At 39.2% G+C, this 27,831-nt stretch overlaps 1 protein-coding gene across 3 annotated transcripts; it reads right to left on the bottom strand.

Moving 5' to 3' along the window:
- Positions 1 to 676: 676 nt before the first annotated feature.
- Positions 677 to 25,178, bottom strand: ipo13b (importin 13b). Of its 3 annotated transcripts, none has more exons than XM_086162114.1 (23): positions 25,132 to 25,178; positions 24,664 to 24,750; positions 18,730 to 18,855; positions 18,291 to 18,647; positions 16,764 to 17,017; positions 12,760 to 12,900; positions 12,292 to 12,433; positions 11,730 to 11,896; positions 11,429 to 11,546; positions 11,074 to 11,221; positions 10,765 to 10,946; positions 10,560 to 10,586; positions 8,912 to 9,046; positions 6,915 to 7,067; positions 6,506 to 6,586; positions 6,269 to 6,406; positions 5,451 to 5,547; positions 3,480 to 3,532; positions 1,930 to 1,996; positions 1,716 to 1,774; positions 1,494 to 1,583; positions 1,187 to 1,368; positions 677 to 995 (listed from the first exon to the last, which is right to left on the bottom strand). In XM_086162114.1, the coding sequence occupies exons 2-23, from the start codon at positions 24,730 to 24,732 to the stop codon at positions 899 to 901; spliced, it is 2,883 nt and encodes a 960-aa protein (XP_086018240.1). In that variant the 5' UTR covers positions 24,733 to 24,750; positions 25,132 to 25,178; the 3' UTR covers positions 677 to 898. The 3 variants fall into 3 exon arrangements, 2 of the variants coding, with proteins under 2 accessions (XP_086018240.1, XP_086018241.1); XM_086162115.1 differs by lacking the exon at positions 25,132 to 25,178 and adding an exon at positions 25,008 to 25,114; XR_015107289.1 differs by lacking the exons at positions 677 to 995; positions 1,187 to 1,368; positions 3,480 to 3,532 and having other exon boundaries at positions 1,504 to 1,583.
- Between the last annotated feature and the right edge of the window lie 2,653 nt (positions 25,179 to 27,831).

The raw sequence follows: 27,831 nt of genomic DNA, 5'->3' as shown, positions 1-27,831 counted from the left end.
GACAGGCCTGCTTTAGCTCAGGGGCTGCTGCATTATACACCATCTGACCTAAGGAGACTGCAGTATGACGGGGTGGGGCTTTGTGTACATGAGGTACAGCCCCATATGAGAAGGGCTGGGCAAGACAGCAGGTTGTATTTGTGTCTAGTTAAAGCGGTGATTGATTTCCGTTTCCACTGATAGCCCCCCTTTATCCAAAGAAGGCATATGTAACAAACAAAAAACAAACAAATAAAAAGACAAATTTACAAAGCATTTCATGATCATTTGGCAAATGCAGAAGTCACAGGGGCATGAGTTGGAGAAATTATCTTAATGTGAATTTTCCCTGCAAGATCCCCACTTTCTTCCCATTAGCAGCAGCAGCAGCAGGACTGTCTATCTTCAACGTTCTATATGTGTATACATATATTCATATAGTTCATTTTATTTATTCTGAAAAATATTGTCTAGTAGCTACGTACGATACCACTACCATTTCATGTAGATGCTAATCACCAGGAAACAACCTAGGTGCCACAGGAAGATCTAGAAAGGCAGAACAAGACAGAGATAGACAGGTAGGTGAAGCAGCGTGCCAGGCGTGCTGCTCAGAGCTCTTCCAAAGGATATACTTTTAAATAATAGGAGAGAGAGAGAAACAATCAATCTTGTGACAGAAAACAAAGCACAGAGGTTAGCTTCCCTAAAGCCACTGAAGATTTAATGCTTGTCCATCAGTTTAAGGGTAGGTGGTCACAGAAGTGGTTCCATGTCTTGTTCTGCAGCAGGTGGGTTATCATTACAATCATGATTTTTCTTCACTGATGGGGTTTATAAGAACTGTGGTGTTGTGGCATCCAACTGTTTTGCACTGAGGGCAGAAGTCACGGTTAGGTGAGAGTTCAAGGGTAGAGTTTCAGTATTCAGCAGCGTACTCTGTACCGTGAAGCCCTCGGCACAGTAGTGAAAACTCCTTTACAATGTCTTTCACCCTCCTCTTGTTCACTCGTTCTCTGTATGACAAAGGAAACAGCAGAGTAGTGAAGGGCTAAGCAGATAAGTGTTCTGAAAAAAGAGTAACCAATGTGATGCACTGGCTATAATATCAATAATTCAAGACAATAATTAGTGATTACCAATTCTGATCATAGATGCAGGGAACAGGAAAGTCTAAATATCTAAATCTGTGCAGGGAGGCAAATACCTGAGTATCTGCTGAGAAAAGTTGTGTTTCTGTTCAGCTGTGACCCGCGATGATGCAAATCCAGGAGGCTGCAGCACCTCCTTTAACCACACAACGAGCAGAGAAAAGCAGTGCTTGTTCAAGCAGAAGAGCACTTCTGCAAACTGGTCCATCAGGCTCCGAGGTGCACCACCCCCAATACCCTGGGGAGAGCATCGCACTTACTATATCGCGACAACAAAGGTCTAAGACGTTTTATCGGGAAAAACTCTGTAATACTTGCAGAGTCATGATGATGTGGTGTGACAAGCAAGATAGCGCTACTTACCACCAGCACAGCCTGAATGAGTAGTTTGCCATCTTCCTGCATCAGCTGGCCTAATCGGGGCACATCTGAGCAGTGGGGTAACAGTTCAGTCTACAATGTGCACGCACAAGCACACGCGTGTGTGCAGACAGATGGACAGACAGACAGCGTTAGCTACATGGAAGCCAAAGGACTTACTCTAAATTAAGCAAACTTAAAATGTGGATGTGTGTGCATGCTTACAAAGAACAAGCATGTGGACTTGACAGTAGGAGCCTCAGGAAATTTGAGTGAGAGAATTCCTAGAAAGAGTGAAGGATGAATTAATACAAATAAACAAAGGAAGGATATAGTCTGATGGTAAGAGTTTGTGCTGACAGCTACTTTTTTTGGAAGAACTTTGGGAATACTCAATAATGGGCGATGGGGTGATCATGTAAATCATGTGCAAACTTACCACAGTGAAACACTGCTTTCACGTCAAGACTTTCAGACAAGAACAAATCGGGCTTCCGTTTGAGGGCCTAAAGGGAAGATAAAGGATTTCCACAATGAATGCCTCTGTCAGCCTCACCCCATCAGTTCTGCTTCACCAAATTCCACTGCATAAGCTACTTTCAAATACTGTTATCAACAATTACAGCTCAGCCTGGTAGTCAGATCTGTCAGCAAGACAGGACTTGGAACAGATCTGCCTACCAGTCTACAGGACTTTCTCCATCAGTTTACGAAAATCTATCCAAACTCATAGAGATCCTCCTACACGGAAATCAGCAGGTATAAAAAACAAATTGCAAAAAAAATAAAATAAAAATCAAACTTTGAAATCATTGAAAACTTAAGTCAAAACTAAAGGCAATGATGGTCTTGGCTTTGTCTCTGGAAATCAATTGATATTCGAAACATTACTTTTCCTTGTTTTTGGTTGACTGGGTCGAATATGCAACAGAGGAGTGCAAGTAATCAACATGTGCATAGAGAGTAATAACACAACTCATCTCCTAATAAACTCATTCAGGATGGAGGAGAGGAGAGAGGGAAAGGGAGAGAGATGAAGGTCAGATCTATCCAAAGATAGAAAACAAAGGAAGAAGAATGAAGACAAAGACAAAAATATAAAGCAAAAGAGCCATCAGCCAATTTGTCTGAACTGATTAATATTAGTTGAATATTAATTCATCTGGGCTTCGATTGGCTCTGGGCTGGAATGATTTCAGAGAAAGACTGTGCTCAGAAACTAACCAGTCACCTGGGAACCCAATGTTGACTTGACAGAGAAGGGATTTTGTCAAATTTGCATAAAATAACCAATATCCATCCACTTTTTTTTCTACCCTCCACAGCAATGCACTGATTACTAAATTCATCGGATACTCTCATATGACATACATGGTCCTGTACATTATATAAATTCTCACAATTTTAGATACAAACAAAGAATCCCAAACCTATAAACCTATAAAACCTATAAAAGATATCCACAAAGCAGATGTTTTAATGGACACAAAACTGTATACTTGACTTAAATCTTAAAATCTACTCAACACTAGTGCTGGCCAATATAATGAAATATGTCGGATATTGTCTGAGAAGTTGGCGATTTAAAATATATGGTCTTCCTTATCAGATAGCCATCAATAAACATATGTTGTTACCACTCGCTGTTTTACGATTATATAAAGGTTTCTGTGTACTTTAATAAGTGTACCATGTGAAGGCGATTGTGTCGTCAGGTAAATTAAATTCTCTGAGTCCTGCACAGTTAGGTGTTAGCATGGGGAGGTGACTGTTAGAATCTCGAGTGTTTGAGGAGAGAATGTAGTCTCTGCCTCAAACTTTCCCCTCACGATTCATTCCACTGCCTCACCTATGTGATGGGACACCTTAAGGTCCAATAACAAAGAAAAGAAAGAGGGAGTAAGAAGAGGACAGAGGGAGAAATTAGAAAAAAGAGAAGAATAGAAAGAGAGAACCCAACATGAATGAAATAAGAAACCAAAAACACACCTGAGCTTGGAGTTGCATAAATGAATCAACAATATCAGGATGATCCCTGGGTCCTAAAATATAATAAAGATGAAACTTAAGAAATCATAAGAGAATAAGAATAATATACAAACAGCAACTGAACAGATTCAACAGTCATGTGGAAATAAAAGAAAACTCAAAAATATTTCATTGAAATAATTCACACGTGAGTAAGGAACAAAGGGGAGGGGGGAGGGCATATGAAGCTTTGGCAGAGTCTTGGAAGAACAGACCAACCAAAAACAGAACTCAGGCAGAGGACAAAGACATGGGTCTGTTTGGAGAGAAAAAAGGAAGAAGTAACGAGAGAAAAAGAACAAACCTAAAAAAAAGAAACAAATGTGGGTTTGGAGTGGGAACCCAGGAGGCACCTCTGTTACTGTTACGGTTTGGAGGGAAATGGGCACCAAACCTGAATGAACCCCATTTTACCTCCTTCACTGAAACACTGCTGGCATCATCATGAGAAAAATTACATGCAGCATACTTCCCAGGTAGGAGTAAGTGTCTCAGGGGAAGAGGTTATTGTCAAAGGTCCATTCAGTACTGGTCAATAAGAACCCCGTCTTCAAAGGATGAACCAACAGCCATCAGTAGGAAATCACACGGTCACTACCTCCCTTAGGCTGGACACAGACTACAAGACTTTTTTTTAAATCTTTTTTTCATCCATGGATTGCAAATGATGAACAATTGATACAAACAATCCCTGTAGGCTATGGAATTCACTTACAAAGTCCTAACTTGCAAACATGATTTTCTCTGATGGGTCAAGATCGATATTGAAGGGATTCCAAAAGCAAACTAGAAATGAAACAGGACCAACGTCTGTAGTGAGCGCCCAGCTATAGCTGTTCCCAGACTCCAAACAACTTTACTGCTCAACACCCCACCACCAATCTTTATCCACACACAAACCCCTGAGAGAGTACAGGGCTTATTCAGGAGGCTGTGATCATGAACACTGCTTTAATCCTGGCAAAGCAGTGGCTGCAGCTATCCAGCCAGCCAGCCGAGCTCTGTTTCATCTCAGCCAAGTGAATAAGAAAGTGTTCTCATTGATTTGACTGTATCCTGTGATGATACTGTCTACTGAAGGGAACCTACTTAGAAAAGAAGGAATTAAAAGGCAGGAGGAGCGGCAGCCATTATTTAACCAGTAAAAGCAGGAAAGGAGGACAGGGAAAGGGGGCAACACAAACGGAGGGGGCAAGGCAGGAAAAGCTGGCACAAGAGCCCTAGGTCTCGTCGGAGATTACTTTGGCTCATTATTGTCTCTTTTATGTAGAAATAAAAGTCAATGGTTTGGCAAAGGTGCCACACACAAAATAAAACAACTACTCTCAAGTAGGGCAGGCCTTTTCATCAGCCCAAATCCCGCAATTCATATTTTGACACCTCATAATTGAGAAAGTTATGAGTAGGTTGATTAATTTATAATTATCACTGCAATTCGTGTGGGTTGATTGCGGCTGAAAAATGTAAAATAAAGTAAAGGACTCTTTCATTAACTCACAGCAGGGTGCCAAAAGGGTGTCTGAATTGATAAAATGATTTGAAGTTTTATTTCCACATTTTGAGCGCAGACCTTTTTGTTGTCGTCTTACATTCAAGGGGTCTAAAGGTTCATTAAGACATTAGAGTGAATTCTTGGCTTTTAGTTCATTTTTTCCTTTGTGACTCCCCAAGCTGATCTTTTTTCTTGTCAAAAAATATCTGAAGTTATCAGAGGAAAAAGGAGTAAGTGTTGTCATAGAAGATTAAAAACATACCATCACTGCACACATTTATTTTTCTTTTAAAAACTACCCACTTTCACCAATGTCCTACAATACATGATAGTCTTTTGGAGCTCAAGGACACATATGTGATCAGAAACATTCAGATAGATATCACTGAATTAACATGTTTTTCACAGTACCAAAGTCCCACCCCTTCTATACCCCCTACCTTGCTGGAAGATGGACAATGTTACCGAGGTAACAAGCTCAAACAGAGCTTTGATGGGTGGAAAGTGTTCTGTTTCACTGGCAAAGATATGCACCATCTGAAACAGCAAGACATTACGTTGGACATTTACTGTGTTTACTTGCACTTAAGAAACCACGTCACAGGAGGAGAATTGGCAGCAGCTTGAAACCATATCTTGGGGCAACCTATACTTGATATATAGCCTTAAGACAGACAGAGACAAAGGATCCTCTTACTGCCTAAACCTATTGTGAATTAAACCTATTTTTTGAAAAGTGATGAATAAAGATGTTGATTTTCAACTATTCAGTCAGATTATATTGGCTCAGTAGGTATATGCAGTAAGAAAAAAAAACTCTTTAAATCAAGACATAGTATTTCATTTCAAAGCAACTGAGCCAGGTTTTACAAATGTAGTCATATTTGAAAACAGGCATATTAAGAATAGCATTAATCCATGCGGTTGCCACAGCAATACCCTTTCTGCCTCAAGCCAAAGACCAGAAGCTATCTATGGACTATATAAAGATATTGGTGAAAGATAAAATAACTACATAAGACAATAACTGGAGTATCGATAAATATCATTAACAAGACCAAGTCTGGTGACAAGTATACTTTTTGTATGTTTTTTTCCCCCACACATTTTTAATGTGTCCTTATCAACGCATGAATATTGTGAATATGTTTATGTCTGCATATAGCCTGAGTATTTGAAGAGGAGCCCGCCTCTCTGTACGCACACGCACGCACGCACGCGCGCACGCACACACACACACACACAACAAGGCTTGTACCTGTCTTGTGAGGTCAAGAGCCGAGGCCTGGGGAATTGTACTATACATCTGTCCCAGCATCTCACTCAGCTGAGATACCATTGGAGCAAAATCATGGAGCAGAGTTTTCACAGACTTCTCAAAGATGGCGCACACAGCCTTAAGAACAAGATTACATCACTGTAACTGATATGTCATGTTCAATTCAGAGAACCACTTTCTGATACAAGCAAGTCGGACATTATGTGCTCGACTTACCTCAACAACCTGTGAATCATTGAGCCACTTGCTGAGCACAGTCTGTATGAGAGCGAACACTTGCTGCAAAACCACCACAACCTAGAATATACAAAAAGCAAAGACATTACCAAGTAGTATCATCATACATTAATATTTACACATGAGTGAAAGCTATGGGACCATGGAAAATGACTGGGCAAAACTTTTCTGTGGGCCATCCTCCGCCATCCTCCCTCACTTAATACAGGCATCATCTGAGATGAACTGTGGAGGGGTTAGGGTAGTAAAGTTTCTATGGATTTTGGAATCATATGCAATACAGCCTTTTATAACTTTACAAAACCGTCCATAGATATAGTCCTTACACTGAAAGTTAGAAAGAACCTCCAGACACTTCTTGCTATACTGCTCTTGTGACACAACTTACAGGGTTTGGTCCGGGGGAGGGTGGGGCTGCTTTGACAGGTGGTGCTGAGCCATCCGTGGATTCATCATCCTGCTTGCTGATATCAAGTGTTGTAAACAGGTTGGATAGCAGACCCAAGATATGGATAATTGCTAACTTATTGGATGGGTTAGGCTGAGGGTACAAAAAAAACAAAATATTATTGAAACTGAGCATTTCAAGTGTGCAACTTATTGTGCATCAGACTCAATGGGCCATTAGTATGTCGCTTAAAAATTGCAGCTAAGCCACCAGCATAGCTCTCACGATGGCAATATGTCTCTTAATGAGTGCCAGGAAATATGATAGATATACATGGTGCTTAGAGAAAGAATTCCAGTGACTTTGTGTTGCCAGCATGGACTTGCCTCTCACTTAACCTTTGAAATTCCTATCTCTTACATGGACTGGCAGAATATTTGGCATAGACATTCATTTCATTCTACTGAAATGAAAAAAAAAAAAGAATCTCTAATATAATTAAGTCTTACATTTTCTCACCCCAGCAAGATGACATTTCGGACAGAGTAACAGGATACTTGATCCACACATTCCTAGCAGTTCCACAAATAATCCCCTTTTTTGAGATCCCTTGAGATGTGTGAAGCCCAAATTTCTTTTATGGCTCAATTGGTGCAAAACAAGTGACATTCCTGTCAACTCCGCTTATGAATCTGAACTTCCACTTTTTTTTTTTAAATACACATTGCATGATTTGATGACTTAACATGATGCCATAGTGATTTCTAAACATCACTGAAAAAATACAGAATATTAGTAAGTGACCAATAAATAAATGCAGGGGGTATGTCTGGATGTTGTGAGAGGCTCCTTTACATCTTTTCCTAGGCCCTTGAGAACTGATATCGTTTAAGCCCATTCATATGAGATATTAACAAGAGTCAGGTGACAACCTCTCTGACTTCCTCATCTTATGAAAATAAACAGTCTATTGTTTGCTTGCAAAGTGAAAATATACTGGTTTTATATACATCCAGGGGATTTGTTTGTATGTTTAAATCATGGCTAATTATAGTGTCACATTACATTCAATAATACAAAGCATTCATTGCACTAATGTTAGAGACTTAAAAGAATAAGTGATCAGCATGTAGGGCTAGAAATTATAAATTAGAATTAATATCATGATATTCAGAGGCCTTATTGAATAATACCTGGTACACTTTGGAAAATTTAAAACTAGCTTCCACATCTGTAATCAGTAGGTCACTAGACCTTACACACTTATTCACTCTAATGTAATAACGCCTGAAAATGTGTCCGCTAGGTGCCACTATTTGACTACAGGGTCAGAGTCTGATATCGTAGTCTGATGTAATGCTGATGCATCAAAATCTAGACAGAAAGCAATTACTAAGATAGGAAGTCAGGGAGGAAGAATGGGATTTTGTGTATTTGTGTGTGTGATGTGTCTGTTGTGTGCGTTGGGGTGGAGAGACAGCAACAAAGATAGACTGAGAGAGAGAGAGAATTGAAAGGCTTCATCTAAGCTGACCTCTATTCACCTTGCCTGAGGTCTTTTATAATGACGGAACAGCCACTCTGCTTTGTTCCATATACACTCTGTCAAACTACATGTATATTCAGATAACGAATACTCCAGATTTAAAACTTCTGTAACAATGTTGGAAAATATAGGAATGTTTATTTGAAAATAATAAAGAGCTGATTTTAGCAATACCGTTTGAATGCACATCAGACCAGGAAATATGCTTGAGTAGTCTCATTTTAGTTTGTTGAATTCAATTTGTGCATTTCTCTTGCACAGTTTGTGCATTTGAGTACTTCTTCTACCCGAGTCACTTGCCCGTAGTGCAGGGTCAAATCCAATCTGGTACCACGGAAATGCAGTGACACCACATAGACACAAATTCTGTTGCTACTTGCTGACATCAAACTGTGCCTGATCTGGTTGTGTTTGTTTGTGTGCAAGGCTACATGCTGGTGTGTATACGCACCATCTCATCCGCAAGTTTTTCAAGTTGCTGAATGTACGGGGTGATGAGGGAGTGAAGGTTTCTTAAGATGTCTTCCACAGGGAGCGCTGAGAGCAGGAAGCCAAGAGCCTGCATCAGCCACATACACTGACTTGTCTGCCGCAGGAAACAATTAGGATTTAGAATTAGTTTGAGTAAGCAAGTTGTAAGATTTAAACTTTGAAAAGACCAGTGTGCAAGGTTTAACAGCATCAGTTGGCCGAAATGGAAAATCAAAGCATACTTCACTTTAATTTGTGTGTTATATGCTGAAACTGAGATTAGTTAAGGTGTTTAGGCTAGCTTGGAATGACTCCTATAGAGCAGCATTGACAGCAGGTCTCCTTCCATAGAGCCGACAATGTTGGATCTACAGCATGAGTTATTAAAAACACAAGCCTGTTTCCTTCACAACTTTGTCAGGAATATTTGGATTTTCCCTCTTACGTACCCATTTAAGCTACTGCTTTTCTGGACAAAGTAGTTGAGATTGTTGGCTAATTTTTTGTTTTAATGTTTTCTTTTTTATTCATATTTCATTATGAATGCATAAGGTCCAGCAACTGCAGTTGAATTGTTTATATCAAACATCAACAAGCCGCTGAAACTGGTTGGCTGGATGGCATAGCAACCACAACAACTGACAGTCCAACAGAATTCATAAGAGCACACAGAAGATGAAGAACAAAGCAATGAGGTAAGAGAGCTGGATAACATTAGAGACTGATGGAACTGTAAACCACATTCCCCATCTATTATTATGAGATATATCAGCTCACAGGACATTTGACAAGCAGCCTATTTTTAACTTAAGTGATACTGTGACAATGGTGTTCTAGTAATGTTAAATCTGTTACTTCTGAATTAGTAAGGTCATAAATAAAAGCCTTACTTTTATTCTATATCTTGCAGTTGCAAATGAGCAGTTAAATCTAAGTGCCTATTTAACTTAGATCATTGTAGACACTAAATGTTTACTCAAATGATATACCAATTGTGGTCGGTGTGTATTTTTTTGTTATTTTTTTGGTTATCAATCTTCTCACATAAATGACAACACAAACAAATGTGTTTGAGTTAGCAGTATTACCAAGTATTATCTGTGATTGATTTTTTTCACCCATTGTATTTGGACAAAATGCAAAATAACAAAAAGCTCAAACAGTATCTTGTGTGTATATATATGGTTCTGCATCTACAGTAAATCAGGTTAAGTCCTGGTGAAACCTAATGAGGTTTGCAGCTCTAGGAGATTTTATAGATCTATTCCATGGCAGTTTGGATTTCGGATGCGCCTGAGACATTCAGGGTATCAGAAGCATAACCTGCTATTTTGACTATCCTTGATAAATAGGAGGAAAAGAGGAACATTGTATTTGACCATTCAGCTCTTCACCCTATTTTACAATGATGCAAACTGTTGTTTCTGACTCAAATGTTATCTTCTAGGTAGCATGATACGTAACATTTATACAAATGTTGGGAGAGGTGATACATGTGGTTGCAATGTGCAATGTAAACACTACTCCTTTAAAACTGCTGCACTGATAAAATAAGCTGCATTCATAAACACAAGTCACTTCTCTGCTGAGAGTAAATATAATGAAGAAAAAAGAGGATACAAACTGACCTTGTGGATTTGTTTAATAAGGACCTCCTTGAGGGGAAAAAGAAAAGAGTGATCATTTTACTCTGACAGCACAACAAAACCTGCCACATTTAGCATTGAGCACTTTATGTCTGTAAATGTTATTTATAGAAAGAAGCAATATTAGAGGAGTATCTACCACCTTAAGATGTTAAAATCATGGTGTTGTCCTTCATGTGTCACTTACCTGAGAGACAGCTACTATGTTAGTTGCGTAGGGCGGCAAGTCATATTTGCATTCCCTACAGATTTTCTTAAGTGTTGACACAGAGGAAACAGAAAGGTCTGGATTGCCTAGCGCCTGTAGTACCAAGGGCAAGACATTGCTTAGCATCACTGGGTGGTCTGCCAGCCACTCAGCCAGAGCACCTGAGAAGTTCATAAACAATTAAGATTCTAAATGAGTGACAATTCCGGTGAGTCATGCAAGTGAAATGTTGCCGTATCATTTGCCTTAAAAGTTAAGATTCCATCTTAATTAGTACATTTGTCTTACCAATCGTGAACATCACTGTGTCTGCTAGCTGTATGTTGTTTATGTTTATTCGCGGGATTAGGCCTATTAGGCCTGGAATGACATCAGAGTAATTTACGTCTATCGTCTCTGCTATGGACTGAAAGCCATAGAGCAAAGCTTCTGTATGCTGTGGAAGACAATATAGTGGATTTAAAGCTGGAGATTAAAGGGAAAGTTCAAAAGGACAAATAACATGTATATATCAACTCTAAAACTCTATTAAGAAAAACAACAGAATTTTAGTTATTCAATGTGGTATGGATTTCTTTAAGCTTGGTATCCAAAACACATACATGTTTCTCTCTGGCTGTGTATAAGTGTGTACCTCACCTACCTGCCATGATGTGGGTTGTTCATTAGTCAGCAGCCTGCCAAGTTTATCATACAGATTACTTAGTAGTTCTGCTCCCAGCATCTCATAGACATACATCAGCGTGTCTGAGATATCCACCCTGAAGGGAAGATGTTCACAAATAGAAATCTTAGTAGTGTAAAATCTTAGTGTATAATATTTGACAGTCAAGTGAGTCAGTTTGAGACAAGACACGTACTTGCTGGTTAAACAATTCACACACCATTGCATAGCACAAAAAGACATGTAAAATATGTCTGCAGACAAAAGGCATAAACTTAACCTGTAGATCCGGAATTGTTCTTTCTCATCTGAAGACCATGAAGCATACTCTTCATCAGACGGGAACTGGGCTTTATGAAGCAGAACATCTACCAGCTGGAAATACACTGGCCGGTAGACTTGTAGGTAGACTGCCTGCTTATCGGACTCAAACAACGTGATTTCATCCTGAATAGAGAGCAAGGAGAAATTTGTGATTGGTACAAAACAAGCAACCCCCCAAACAGCATTTATTTTTTGAAGCAACATTTAAACCAAAGGCAAATGCTATTATAAACCAACTATTTATCCTTCATTGACCACACTAACACTCAGGCAGTCAATCCATTGCACTGGTAGGCAACAAGGCCAATAACAGTGCCTCCCACTTCTGTCTGCTTCAATTAATTAATTTCAATTACATGTAATAGAACTTTGAATGGTTGTAGCACATACCACTGCAAGTGCAGGGTACAGAACCTTTTTCAGTTTTTGCAGGTCTACTATCAATTATATGCAATACTGTGTCTGAATAACTTTGAAATTCCATGTGGTTTACCATTACATTAGAAACCATATTTTACCTGAAGTGTATACCAAAACGTCAGGGTGAGGGAGCTGGTTGTCTCATTAACTGGGTAGTGACCAGGAATGCCAGTACAGAACATGATCATGTTGACTAAAGCCAGGAAGTTCTGCCAGTGATCCACCTGCTCCAACAGGGTCCTAGAGTGAGGGGAATGGGAAGCTGCTTAGTGCAGTTTGAAAATAATCATCGTATCTTGTATTAACAGAGACACCAAAAGGAATGAATTAATGGAGCGATTTAGAGGCAAAAAAAAATTCACAATAAGCTTGTGTATCAAGTGTTCATATTGCCTAGATAAGCTGAAAATATGTCCTGGCTTTCTTCATTTCCAATTCTCAAACCTTTAACAACTTTATGAAAGACTGCCTGAATTACAGAGCATCATTTACCTGTACAAATAAGATTTTAGAATATGCTTCAAAACATTTATACAAAGTATGTCATTGAGACAACAGAAACACACCTGGAGTGGTTTTCTCCCAGTGTAACGGCAATGCGGCATATACCATGGCAGGTTTCCATGTCTCCATTCTGAACAGCGTCTCTTAGCTGCTCCTGTAGCGCTAGCACTTGAGGAACAAGGTTCAGCAAGGTGTTCACATATCTAAAAAACAGAAAACCATGTTTATCGCAAACCCCCCCAAAGACAATTTGATGTATCTACCAGACTGTTGTACAAAAGAAGAAAACCAGGCATGAATAGCCAGAAAGACTACACCTGATTCACGTCGCTCACAACTAGGTTTATGGATGTATTGCTACTTCCTAAGACAAGTGTTTATTTCAAATCCAATCTCCGACCAAGTAAGTCCAAACTCTGATCCCACACACCCATCCTAAAAACCCATATCCATGGGGAATTGGAAAATCTATTGGAATCTCCTACTCAAAAACTACAAGGCTCTCAGTTATATTGTCTCCTTCCTACTGTCTCAGCTTTCTGTCATTGTCTTGCATCACAAGAACACAAACTATAGAAGTGCTACAGAAATACAATGTTATAAAAATGCAAGAATTAACACAATTAGTCTGCATCATATCTGTGTCTTTTGACTATGTTAGATGATAACCTCTACTCACTCTTACTGACCATGAGATGACATGCATGCATATATTATTTCACAATGCCATAAATAAACTCCTATGCATTTGTGAGAGCTGTAAAAATGTGTGCCAAAACCCCAAGGGATTTTGGTATGTTGGGGGTACTGCAGCTTTTTGCAAGTGTCAATAGGACATGGCTTCAAATCATTGAATATTCATCAAAGACACCACAAGGTTGCAAGATATTGGTCTTGTTGATGTCTAGTATTAAACGGTGCCCGAATGATCCAATCACAAATGGACAGATTTCAGAGCATGAGTGTGTGAAATCACTGTCAATTGGCTTTCACTTCCCTTCTCTGCGTGAAAATAAACAAAATGTTTTTTTTATGTAGGCAAGATTGTTTTTTTATAGCAAAAATATTAAGAGTGATAGGGATATTTTGATATGCTGCTCACACAAATATAATTTGATCAGTACCATGTAATTTCTATTTTCTGTGGTTTGTCACCAAATAAAACATCACATCCAATCATTTCCACTGACCTTTCATTACTTACTGAAATAACATCTGTTGCATGTGATTTGCTGAATTATGACAGAGCAGAGAGTTGGTTGAGCTAAATTTACTTTTGATGACAGCATGAGTAACACATGATGTCAATTAATGAATCTGAAACTCACTCGAAAATGGAATCTGTCTATGAGTGCCCTACCATTTTAACTGCTGTGTAGATAATAAAATCCTGCTGAATTAATTAATTAATGACGACATAGTCCAGAGAGAGGTGTAAACATATTGTATTAACATTTCTAAGAACACATGACGAAATGGCCGAATAATCATTTCTGAATTACTTCTCAGTGATTGCAATGTGCCTGGATCATTGTGAGTGACTGGATCATTCAGGGCACACATAGAAATGGATGGATGGATGCATAGATAGATATTAAAGGTCTGCCTGATATCAAAATTTTAAGAATGATGATTTGGACACAAATTAAAACCATTTAATTTAGATGTATTTGAGATGAAAAATATTTTGGGTCCAGAATGAAAAGAGACCTTTTCTATATTGTACACAGAGCTTGCACCAACATTAACATTACACTGCCTGCATATTGTCATTTTGGTATATTGCTGATGTGAAAGGGAAATTAGCCGTTATGAGAACCCTGTTGTCATGGAAAGTAAAAGGTGGGGATGTTTAATAACCCCACTGCATCAAAGCACCTGCTCAAAAACAGTCTGGCACCAGCAGGCTGCAGACTCAATCCACTACCCTGTTGTCAGCTGTACATCAGAAATATGCTCAGATGTCTTTGCACTGGCCGAGCTGAGTCAGTCTATAGGATCAAAACTACTCAGTTTTGTTTTTGTTGCAATAGCATATGCACCAACTTGGTATATCTGCAAAAGATCTTTATCAGCTAACATACTGTCAAAATGACAGTCTTGTCCTTTCACCTGTCAATTACATTTTTTAAATGAACTTCTTCTATTCCCTGTAAAAATATCCAAAGAACACAATTTCATTTCCAAAAATCTCAAGAGTATTCTTTGTGAGATAATGAAAAGTACTGTCAATTTTTGTCTTCTTTCCTTTTTGTCTCAACACCTCATTTCAACACTAATGTAATTCTCTATAGAAAACAATTTTAAAGTAGAAGGGACCACAAAAAATGCTGATTTAAGCCCTTTGCTCTGCAGGTTAAATGCTTTCATGACAGTTATTTCCCCTGGGAGTTCATATTGGCAGAGAAGCTAAATCTTTGGACCTAAATTATGAAGGAAATTCCCTAGCTCCGCAGAGAAGTTATTCAGCTTTTTCTGGAAAGAGCTCCACTAAGATGACGTGATGTTTATGAATATGGCCTCGCCTTATTAGCTGGTACCTGTGTGTGTCCTGGACTACACCGTCCTGTAACTACAGTGTAAGGATTGACTGCACTTAGGTCCAAGTGAGTGACTGTGTGAACACGCTTGAATGGCAGACTTACACTTATGCACTCAAAAGATCATTCATTTTTAACGAGAAGCTTTGCAGATGCAGGTCATGCACTCTTGGCGTAGGAAGAGGATGCAGTGTGAATGGAAGGAGATTAAAAGCATGTTTTCTCATTAGAAATTATGCTCTGGATCTTCCTCTGACACATCCGACACGTCCAAATCATTGCTGTCCTCCCTCTGGTCTCTTACTTACTCCCTTCTTGGTATATACTTTTTGCCTCTTTCCTGACTCCTCCTCTATTTTTTTTCCTAAACCCAACCACTCCCCCGCCCTCCATCCCCCCATCTCTCTCCCCACCTCTGATCCCCTCGGCAATTACTGCAACACTGAGACAGAGAAAATGGGTTGCCTGGCAACAGGATGCAGCTGGACCAATGGCATGGCCCCAAATGAGTTGACTGTAATGTGTTTAAACAGAGGGAGAGAACAAGAGACAGGGAGGAGGCCTTAGAAGTGATGGTAAGGGAAAAGAGAGCACAAAGAAATAGGGGTCGTATAAAAGATCACATAAACCAAGACAGACAGATCTAAAAATGGAAAAGGGTGGGTATAAATAAAAAATAAAAAAAAACATACAGATGCATTCAGCTCAAATGAACAAATTAAGAAATGTAATACTATTTATGAATAATAATGTACTGCTAAAAACACAAATCATGTTTGCATTAAGAGAGACAATCAATTAGAAAGTCAGGACTTTTGGGAGTCCATAAGAGATACACTAGGGTGTGATAATGCTGAATCATGGAAAAAATAGCCTGAAGATCATCTTGGTGATAATTCTTCAGATTATCAAAACAGGCATTATTAGAAGAAATTGGATGTCCCTGCTCACAAAACAGCGTTTATAATATAAGTCAAGCCCCATTTGCTGTGATTTCTTGCCATCTGCTGAGAATGACACAAGAGCTATTATACGGACATCTTTGTAATGCCATCAGAAACCTAAGCTCTTGTCTGTACAGGAATGTTCATGGACTCAGATTAAGTCTGAACACACACTCCAACACCTTCCTTTGCCATCTTCACTCTTCTAGCACCCGCTCTTCTCTGCATAGTCCTATCACCCCCGCTCTTCCTGTCTCCCGCTGTAGGGGAGGAGTAATGGGTTCCTGCCACGTCTGAATCAACCAGGGCATGATGACATCTCTCCCCAACTCTGTAACCATAGCAACTCCAGTCAACCGAGAAATGCTGCTCTCTTCCCCCTGGCTGTCAACTTGCCTTGTATCAAACCCCCACAGTCCACTATCCTGCTGGTGCCCACCCTGTATGGTCCCTATCTTTGACAAATGCCCCTCTTATGTTTTCCTTCTTTGCCCCTACTCCCCCTCCCTCTGCTTCACTGAAATTTCTGCATGTCAACAACACAACATTTTATGGCACTGAGTGACCCACATATATACACACCTTTGGGAGTCCGGCTGGGATATGACGTTGACTATAGCCTCCACTGCTGTGTCAAAGAGCTCTGGGTCAGGCAAGGCACTAAAGCAGTCGTGCACTAGGCCTTCGCTCTCGCTGAGGGGCACATCTATAAGTACCCAGGATGACAGGCACCGCAACACGCGAGCTTTCACTGCCCCAGGGCTATCTGCCCTTCGCAGCAGTTGCTGCAGTAACGGACACACTGACCCCCACTCCCGACCCAGGGCACCTCGAACCTACAGGGGGAAAATAAGTAAGGTCAGACTAGAAGCTTATTGTGAATGTGCCCATCCCCTGCTTAATGAGTTGGCCATATGTCATTTGAAGCACTATCATGATGATAAGGCTTTTTCATATAGCTACTAACAAGATAATTATTTTGATACCTATGTTGGAGTAATACCAAGAAATGTTTGGACAACCAATATTTTTTGAAGAGAAAAAATGTTTCAGACATAATTTTTAAAGTACTGTACTGATACAATGAGCTGTATGGACTTCTTACATGTGTAATCCAATAACTGGAAATAATACCATTTGGAGATCATTAAAACAGTGAAGGCAAAACACAGACAACTTATAAGGCAGACAAACACTCTGTCAGCTTTCAGCTAGAATAGTTATGATTCTGAAATCCATCTCAGAAATGTTTATGATACTGTACTAGCTAAAAATTAATGATTGGTATCAGCAATCTGATACCCTGGAGGTTATTTCTGTGTGCACAGCCACTTCCCAGTTAGCTCAGTTCTTCCACAATAGTGCATAAAGGAAATCAATATTACATAAAGGAAACAAAATATACACAAAATATTACACAAAGGAAATCAATCTTCTTTTCTGTGCAAAAACATCAGCCTTCCTACTTAGGAACTTACTCTATCCTTGCCACAGGCCACCTTTATTGGGGAGTGGTGAGGAGTCTATCTCAATAGCAAAACAACAGCAAACATGCACTTCTGCTTGGAAAAATGCCACAACTGATTTTCTGATAAAAATTGTTGACAAAACTAAGAAATCAGTTAATAAACATCTCATATTCCTTGGAAAACCTGTGACAAACAGACAGCAGTAGTTTTGTAGGATGACTCTCAAAGCAAACCGGAAAATAGAATTGTTTGTACTTGTTAAGGTATTAGAAAAGGCCTACCCTTTGGCCAAGTCATGAAGAAACAAGGATGTCACAATTAAATTATCCAGGTTAAGTAATACATAATAGAAAAGTACTTGATCTGGATTTTAAGACTGATCTTTAGTTTTCAAAAATGTAATGGCACAGCAATCTACTAAAAAATGACAAACATCCAATTAGACCTTGGCGAAGATGTTATGTGTCATTTCTAACATAACTGCTTAAAGAAAGGATACCACTGACACTGGAGACACAACGCCATTTTAAGTGCTCTTTTTCTTAGATTCATTTTGGTTATTACTGTGAACATTATTGAAAAAACAAAATGTGTTACAGCAAACATTGTCAACGACTCAAAGTGGGAGTTGTTGACGTACCTGTCCCTTACGGTATTGCGGCAGGCGGCTTGTCTGGAACTCCTCTGGAAGGACAGTTAGTAGTTCAAGCAATGCTAGGCACCGTGCCTGGCCATCTACCCCTCCCCCCTCCTCCTGGAACACCCGCACCATCTCTGCCACAGCACCAGGCCAGGCTTCAGGCATGGTGTTGAGCGCCAGGGAGGCCAGGGCCACGCACAGCCGAGTCAGCACCATCTTGGAGCCTGAGGAGAAGCAGGCAATCTGGGAAAATAGCTGGCTCTTCAGGGACTCATACTGGTCCGTGGGAATGTCTGACCAGTAGCGGGAGATCTTGGTGTAAAGTGCACTTGCACCAAAATATTGGATCTCTGGCACCTAAAAGTTATAGGATTAATGAAAATGATGCAATGCTTTTTCTCTGTGTGTTTTTGTGAGTTTTTGAGAAAAGTTTGAGTACCTTGTCCGGACTTAGGAGAGCCCAGCAGAATTGCCAAGCCTGAGGGGACACCTGGGCCTGCATCAGCCATTTCTGAGCCAGGTTCTTGTTGTCCATATTGGGATCATAGTACATCTGCTGAAGGGCCTAGAAGTTAAAGAGACAGAATTATAGGGTTATAAGAATCCATAAAAACTCTAAATGGATCACTGTCCATGCTGGAAAGGCTTGCAAGTATTTTGCATGGTTGCAATGCACTACGATCTTTTCTTACTCGCATACATGTAAGTATTTACCCCAAAATTCTGAAAAACAGAGAAAGCAACAAACTTAAAACAGGCATCTAACATGAGGTTCTAAGCAGATTCGGGTTCCAGGGTGCAGTTAGAATAGAATGTAATTAGCTGAAGAGAAAAATAGATGTATGTTGAGGACTTTTGAGTGAGAAATGAAACGAAGAAAAACAGGAATAATAATTAATGACACACTGTCTTTACATTACATTACAGTCATTTGGCAGACCCTTTTATCCAAAGCGACTCACAAAGAACCGTCTTAATGTAAGGTTCCTCTTCTTAACTCTTTAAGCACACTCATTCCTTTACTGTTAACCTCCTTCTTCCCTGCCTTTTCAGTATCACAGTTTATTCTTCATCTTATCGCCTACCTCCCATTTAATTCCAACCCTCTGATACCCATTTCATTTTTTACTTTTTCAATCTAAATATTTTACCATTCCCTCATGACAACTGTGGCAAGAGGGTTAAATAATACCCTCAGGAAATGTCTGTGGGAAGTGTCAAAGCTGGTGCTCTCATCCCATTTGTCATCATGAAATAGTATTACCTGACTTCAGTGTGTAAGACTCCTAACAGTGCAAGCTAGACGTTAATTGGCGAGAAAATAGGAGTTCTATAGGTCCAGTTCCAGCAGGTGCTTCAGGTATGCAAGTTTCTTTGAATTTCTGATATTGGAAGCTCTACTACACCAATACCTACTGTACTTGTCAGATTTAATACTTGTGAGAATCTTCAAAAGAAGTTTGACAAAAATAAAAAACTGCTCCTCTGAAAACGGGTGACGATGCAATACTTTCTCTCTGGAAATAAAAAAATAAAAATGCATTTAGACCGTACAACACTCCATGAAAAAATCTGGTGAAAAAGATTTTATAGTACCCGGGTTTGTAAATAATTTTCTGAGTGTGCGTCATGCCATCATTCTAAGATCAAATATAAAGATGATTTTTGTCAGTTAGCTCTGCTCAACCCCCTATATTTAAAGATAGCTATGATATCAGTGTTTGCAGCAGATAATAACAACAGTCCACTGTGTAATCAAATCTACTCATCAAATTTCAAATAGTGCCATGTCTATGCCTGACCATATCTGTCGTTACTAGGGTTTGTATCAAGCTCAAAACACAAAACAGCCAAGGCATTTTACTGTTTTTATCTTTTCTAATAAAAATATCGACTATTTCAATAATTCAAGCAATACTGTATCTGTCTCCAATTCATTGTTGGAAAAAGGAACGGAACACCATGCCTAGAGTGTTATTTTGGCAAACAACTCAGCCAAATTGAATCTGCAGGTACATCTACAGATGGTGGCAACCAGGTGTCCCTGGCAACCTGACTCAACCATCTGCCCTCACCTGAGGATGGTGTGGTCTTGGCAGAGACCTACAAAGGTCATCAACCTTATCTACACTCTTTCGAGCAGGAGGTAGGGAGGAGTGATGCAAGTGCAAAAATATGGCTCAGTTAGTCACCCTCACCATCTGCTCTCACACATAACCCTGGATATGCTGTAGCTGATATACACTTGAGTAATGACTACCTCACCCGCAGGGATATGGTGTAGGTTTGGAGCTACTAAATAGAAAACACAGAAGCAGCGACTATGGATGACAGACTGAAACAGGTTTTGAGAAAATCAACAGCAAGTATAAAGAATTAAAAAAACAATTGGCTGACAATTTGTGTGTAGGATAAAATACAACCCAAGTTATGTTTGGGCAATCAAATTTTAACTGTTCGATTATATTTGGTTCTGCTTTAAGTTAAAAATAATCTAACAGGTAGTTAGTGGACTTAAATGTTTTAGAATGCAAACTGCACAATTGCTCTGAAAAGCGGATCACATCACAAATCAAGGTACAAGACAAAATATTGTGACATTGTCCACCCTCTCCAGGTTCCCTCCATCCCCCACTGTCTCCTAAGCCCTTCAAAGGGAAGTCAGTGGCTCGCCAGCAGGGAGATTCAATCATAGTAACCCCAGTCAATACCGCCATGCAACTGCACACACTGGTGTGAGTCTCACGCTAATCCAATACAGCAAAGACATACAAATTCCAACATTTTAAATGGCAATGAGTGGAAGCAGCACAAGTCACACATAAAGACATGATCACACAAAGTGCACATTTGCACCCTATGTTTACACTTAGCAGGTCATGGCATTTTGCAGAATCCGCCACGCTTTCACCTTCAGTCAGTGGTGATGTTCTGCAGAAAAGACATCATCACAGCAGTGTTGCAGTTTCACTGTGCTGATCATAGGTGTGTAAAGGAACAAAGCTTAATTAAAGAACAAAGAAAACTAGTAGAGTGTGTAGGTGGTTGGTGACAGCACATAGATGAGAGAATTTAAATATGCCGTGTTGCCAGTGACGATAATATCTCAGCACAAGAACAGTAATAACCCCAAAAGCATCTCACATCGCATCAGTTGTATGGACTTTTTCCCTTCAAGCAGCATTATCAGAAACCACTGAACACCTAAACTAACTGAATCAATATAAACCCTAAGCCTGGTAAAATAACTGAACTATCTAAAAACGTGCTGCATCCTAAAGCTAACAAGACATGATTTCCACAATGAGGTTGTGACATAATACTTTTAAATAATGAACTGTAAGTCCATCATGGTACCGCTTTTGTTTCTGAAACTGCCTTCACAACTGTAAGAAAGATGCTCTATACAAGGCACCTATGCTTCGTCATAGAAAACCACTTCATCAAATTTGCTTTGAAAGAGAACTTGAACCTCAACACTACTTTGTTTATTCTGAAAACACAGTATCTAGTAGACTGATCCATGTAAAATATCTAATTGTGAAAATTCACTTTCTTTTTTTTTTTTTTTATTTATTTGGAACTGAGATACACAATTTTACTGTCTAAATTGGAGGTAAGTTGTATTCTTGATGTCGGATATATGACAAAATGCTTTCTAAATAGTTTGATAGGTCAGGTAAAATTACTCTCAACCTTTAGTATATTTTTTTCAATAACATCAACTACAAATATGATGAACAACCATTTTTACTTATAAGTCGATATTTTTATATCGATCAATAAAGACTTCTAAAAGGACCCTGTAAGAATGATGATGTTTAATTTCCTCCCATATCATCCAGCCCTAGTATTTGGTAGTACCAGTGATTGATTCAGGTCAAAATCTTGGTATTGGTGTGTATTTGAAGTGTACATGCATTGTGTTAATGGGACAACCCTCTACTGAGGGAAGGTACTCCAGTTGACTAATCGATCGACTGATCTGTTGGCAGTCATGTCATACAGCCGCTTTGACAGAACCTTGACAGGAAGCAGTACGAGCAAGATGCTGACCCATGATGACAGTGATGTTTCTATATATTTTTAGGAAGATACAGCAGCGTGTCTAATTTATATAAATACACACTCAGTACATAGCCAGAGATACAATGTGGAACTATGTGAATCACATCTAAGAATGAACAAAGGGTATTCTATTGGACGCACTAATTCTGGGCCAGGAACCATCAGCTCCACCACTGTGAGCACAACAAGTGCTAAGCGACCATCCCATTGTATAAACACTGAGATGTGCAGCAAATTGATAGTCTTTTCTTTATCAATCCATCAAAAAAAAAAATCACACAATTTGACTTATTACTGCTTTGTGTACTGGAACTGGCATAATCACAGGTACCTGCTGCAGCAATGTGTGTCAAGAGAGTTGGGCTGAGCAACACCCTATCATCCAATCCATGATATACTGTTAAGACACCTCCAGGTTAGAAACAAGTAAAAAAAAAAAAGATACTTCTGATCATATTTCAAACAACAGAAATGCAAACCACAGTGATTGGAAAATGAGCTAAAACTGACTTGGGCTGAGATGAAATTACTGAATTTGAGGCAGGATAGCATATCTGTTACAAGAAAAACAGTTTTCATTCATTTATCTTGATATATTCATTAAGTTTATATTATGGGTTTTGCAGAAATTGACTGAAATTCTTACTCTATTCTTGCAGTAATAAAAGGTTGTCATACTGTTGAATATATAATCACCCACCTCAAGACAAATAAAAGCAACATCTCAGATTATATAAAAAAGCCATTAACCTCGAGGTCATGGCCAGATACTGATGCTTTTAAGAATAGACAGCCAAATACGAAGTAGTGATGTTAAGGAAAAAAAACGTCCCACACCCACAGGTTAGATGCTTTCTAAATATAGCTGAAGCTTTTTAGAATAGTATTTCATCAGTGTAAGAGAGGTGTAATTACAAAGGGGCTCAAAGCCTTGATAGGAATGATGGATCAAATCCCATGTACCATATATCAGTTAATGACATCACATTTGGCATTGTGGCTGTTATTTCAACAACTAGAATTAAGCTAATACCATCATCAATTTGACAGGCATTCATTGAGCTGCTTTCATCAGTTACACAGATATTGGGATCTGTTGCAGACAATTTGTCTGTAAGGAACAGTATTTTTGTAAAAATATTGCACTAAAACACTGTAGCTATCTACTAATGCATTCTATTGGACTGCAGCTTAGCAAATCTGTTAGAGCCAAAAGAACTACATAAACTAAAACAATTCCATGCTTATTCATATAAATATAGATCTGTTACTTAACCAGCAAAAAAGCTTGTGTGCAATCAAAACACTTCAAGACATTTTAATTGCATTACTGACACATCTATTTATAAAAACATGACCTCATATAAAGAATCTGCCTTGACTTTTAATATATTGTGTATATTAAACATAAATGTAACTGCCTTGCTTTCATTTTCCATCATTAAATTATATAATGAATTAATTCTCCTTGCCACTTTCTCCAACGGGCAGAATGGCACATGAACAAATAGAATTAGATGATCTCCACACAGAGATCTTATGTTTAATTATTCCTTTTTCTCTTTTATTGCACAGAAAAAGCTCACTCGCACGGCAAACCATTTCTCCCAAAGCCAAGTGTTATTCTCTGCTTTAAACCCACCTCTTATGATGTGTGTCACATCGACCTATCCCCCCATCTAACCCCCTCCCCCAATTCTTTTTAATGACACTGTAAGTGACATAGACCCCGTCCCACCCAGCCCTCCCTCTCCTCATCCCGCTATCCATCTCATCACATCAACTACGCTCTTCCCCTGGCGCATGTTATTCTCCGTATGTTCCCTCGCTCCATCCTCCCTATTGTCTCTCCTGCTCCTCACAGTGGAGTCAGTGACCACCCGGCAGGGAGATTCATCACAGCAACCCAATGGTCAATACTGCCGTCCAACCGCACATACTGGTGTGTCTCTGGACTCACGCCAGTAAACCCGATCCGATATTAAAACCAAAAACAAATTCCAAATTATCACAGTGACCACGCGCAGCAGCGACAGGCTACAATCTGCACAACCAAGGCAAATGTTAGTTACTTAGGTTTCAATTGGTTGTTGTTTACAGACAAGCCCGGGAGATGAATACAGATGCTTCAGAGACGACGATAAACAATTTGTCCGAACCAACGCTTTCAACGTGTGCCTACGAGGAGAATGAAACCAATTTCCTCTCTAACTCAAAACGTGTCCCGAACGATGGGTTCCCTTCAGAAAAAACAAATACTCTGAGAGGTTAAAAACATAGAAGACGGGTCGCTACACTATCTCACCTTCTCTACGTTTTCCACCGTGAAGTCCAGGGCGTCCGGTGTAGCTGTTATCCTCTCCGGCGTCTCCATAGCTCCACCGACACGGAGCTGTCAAATGATCAAATGGGATATTCAGCCTATTTTACATGTCCTGTTTAGGATGTGCTGTCTCTATGTAGTCTCAACAGCAGTAACTAGAACATATATCCCAACAGGGCATAATAAATGTAACACGAGACCGGCAAGCTAACGGTAGCGCACAAGCTCATGTTAGCACACACTATGGGAAATAACAAGGCGACAAGTAGCAACGCTATGCTAATGCCAAACTAGCTAATGTAGCAATACATGGATATAACACTAACCGAGCCTCAAAATAAACCAAATGGGGATTTTAAGGTTGCCATTTCAGAGTGTGACTGCAGCATTAGTACAGTGGTGTTTACATCTATTATCTGTAGACTGTCTAAAGAACTAGTAATGTCACACCTTTCTGTCCTGTAACTACACGACACAACGCTGGTACCCCTCTCGTCTCTGCCGCTTTACTGCCAATGCTCTTCCAGAGAGCTCGGTGTTACATTCAAGTACTAGGGGAAAAATCGGAATCGCAGCTTTACGACTCACAGACCATCCAACAAGTGATAAACAAATCATTAATACAAGTCATGATATTGAGCACAGACATCATGCAAAATAGCGATTGAAAATTGCTTTCTTCAAAAATGTAGTATAAACCTATTTACCGTAAAATTAAACACTTATAATGCCACGTTTCGTAACATGTTTCTCTTTCTGTCGCTTGTGAACGGGAATTGAAAGCAGCATTTACGATGCAAGTCTTCTCTGTCACCAAGACCCGACACCCCCCACATCGTTTTAAGTTAGATTACGATTGTCGTATTTACCTGTCGTCAAATTTAAAGATACACATATGATAGATAGTACCTGTCTCCTTATGAAATATTAGAAAAATATAGCGAATATTCCTTCCAGGCACATTGCACGTTTGCTGTTGACGTAAGTAGGGTCATACAATGCTTTCTGGTCAAACATCTTGAGGAAATGAAGACAATCTTTATTTGATAAAATACTTCAGGGTGTCACAGGCTGCTGTTTAACATTAGCACGCAGTATACTGATTTTTTTCTTTTACAAGTTAAAGGTACTGTACAGTAATTGAGTGTTTTTAAGAGTATTTACGCAAACCCTATACTTGTGTACAGTTTTGTGTATTCTGCAGTTCACTTGTTAATTTTATTCTGATACTGTTACTGTTACTGTTGTTGTCGTTGTTTATGTTGTTGTTGTGATAGAGTGGTGTACAATAGAATAGTTCAATTCCCTTACTGTCTTGTGAAATCCTTTTTGATTGTTTGTGATATACAAATTATGCTCTGTTCTGTAGGGGGAGAAAAAATTACCCAGCCTCTTGAGAAAAACAGAAAAACAAACAATTTAAAACTCATGCTGGACACAATGAAAAAAAATCATCAATACGCTACTGGAAAACAGGTTTGATGAGTGATTCTCACAGGACATGTCAGAATATTAAAAAGCAAATGCATTTACAATGACCAACCTTCAACATTATCTGGCCGTTAAGTGCAATATGGTCTACAAATTATTGCAGCTATAACACTAATATAACAAGCACATTACTAACAGGAACAATTTTACTGCACACTGTTTACTTGTACTTCTGATAGTGCAGGCACATATTGCTTATGACAAATACATGTCGTGGTTATTTTAGCATGTGATATTTTGAGTGATGTCAGGTCTCTGATGTGTGGATAGAGTGGTAGAGAGAGACATGTTTAGGATTCTGGCCATTTGATAAACAGAACTATAAAACAAATATTCCCAAAAGTCATAAAAACATGGTGAGGATACAATGACAAGATGATACAGATGTGCAAATAAATATCTAAACAAATCAGACAATAAGAATAAGAACAACTTTATTTATCCCGAAGAAAATTGTTGTGCCAGAGTTACAAGAAAAATATAACAATGATAAATAACAGTAGAAATTTGTATAAACAGCAAAAGAAGGGGGAGAATAAGAAATACAAATAAACTATAAAGTGTCTTAAGTAACACGTGAAACGTATAAAGTGTCTTAAGGTCTTAAGTACCAAGTGAAAGATAAGGAGTGCACAAGAGTATGAAAAAATATTGTACATGTAGCTGTTATGAAATATTGCACAGTTATGAACATAAATACAGACAAATCATTACAATTTACAGTAAGTGGGTGAGTTTTGTTTTTTTTTAAGGTTTGAGATTTTAAGATTCCCTACGGTTGAAGGAAGAGGAATTAAAAAGTCTGATAGCCTCAGCTAGGAAAGACCTCCTGTGGCGTTCAGTGGAGCTCCTCGGTGGTATCAGTCTACGACTGAAAGAGCTCTGACAGGACGTCAGTGTGACATGCAGGGGGTGATGGACATTATCCATGATGCTGAGGAGCTTCCTCAGCATCCTCCTCTCTGACACCTGCACAACAGACTCCAGCTCCACTCCCAGGACAGATCCAGCTCTCCTGATGAGCTTGTTGAGTCTGTTAGCGTCAGCTGTCTTGAGCCTGCTGGCCCAGCACACAACTGCGTAGAAGATGATGCTGGACACCACCGAGTGGTAAAACATCTGCAGCATGGTCCTGCAGACGTTGAAAGATCTGAGCCTCCTGAGGAAGAACAGGTAGCTCTGACCCTTCTTGAAGATGGATAAAAAATAAAAAAAATAGACAACTTGTTTAGGGTGGCCATGTTAGTGTACCTGTTGATTAAAAAGCTGGGGAAAAAAAAATCAGATTTTTGCACTGGAACTGAGGGTTCTGAACTGATTTTCAAGTAAAGTTAAACGACCTATGTATTTGATCTCCAAACCCGAACTGGTGCGCTTATTTCCGTCCCACTTATGAAGCAACAGTGCCCTCGTGTGGTATATAAACAATGAGATTTATTTATTAACAAGAAAATAATCTGCCCTTTCTGTGAAGATGAAATGACTTCACCAATGACAAAACAAACACACACTTTAAAACTTACTTACTTATTTGTAAAGAAAGACAATTAACTCCAGTGAACTTCTATATTTATTCTCTGACGCACAGACGCGCGCCGGCGCAAATGAGCAGGATTATTACGCGCGAAAACGTATTTTCTTTTTTTTTTTTATGCCTGT

This window comes from Fistularia commersonii, chromosome 16 (assembly GCF_037954325.1).
Source record: "Fistularia commersonii isolate RoL2024-O1a breed Wild chromosome 16, RoL_Fcom_v1.0, whole genome shotgun sequence".
NCBI classification, from domain to species: Eukaryota; Metazoa; Chordata; class Actinopteri; order Syngnathiformes; family Fistulariidae; genus Fistularia; species Fistularia commersonii.
This window is presented reverse-complemented; position numbering and strand designations above follow the sequence as displayed.

Excerpts from the sequence above, each read along its gene's own strand:
- ipo13b (XM_086162114.1), bottom strand. The coding sequence starts at position 24,732 with ATGGAGACGCCGGAGAGGATAACAGCTACACCGGACGCCCTGGACTTC. Across the intron at positions 9,047-10,559 it reads TTATTAAACAAATCCACAAG|ACAAGTCAGTGTATGTGGCT; the intron begins GTCAGTTTGTAT and ends TTCCTGCGGCAG. Across the intron at positions 6,587-6,914 it reads CCTCCCCCGGACCAAACCCT|GTTGTGGTGGTTTTGCAGCA; the intron begins GTAAGTTGTGTC and ends TGTATATTCTAG.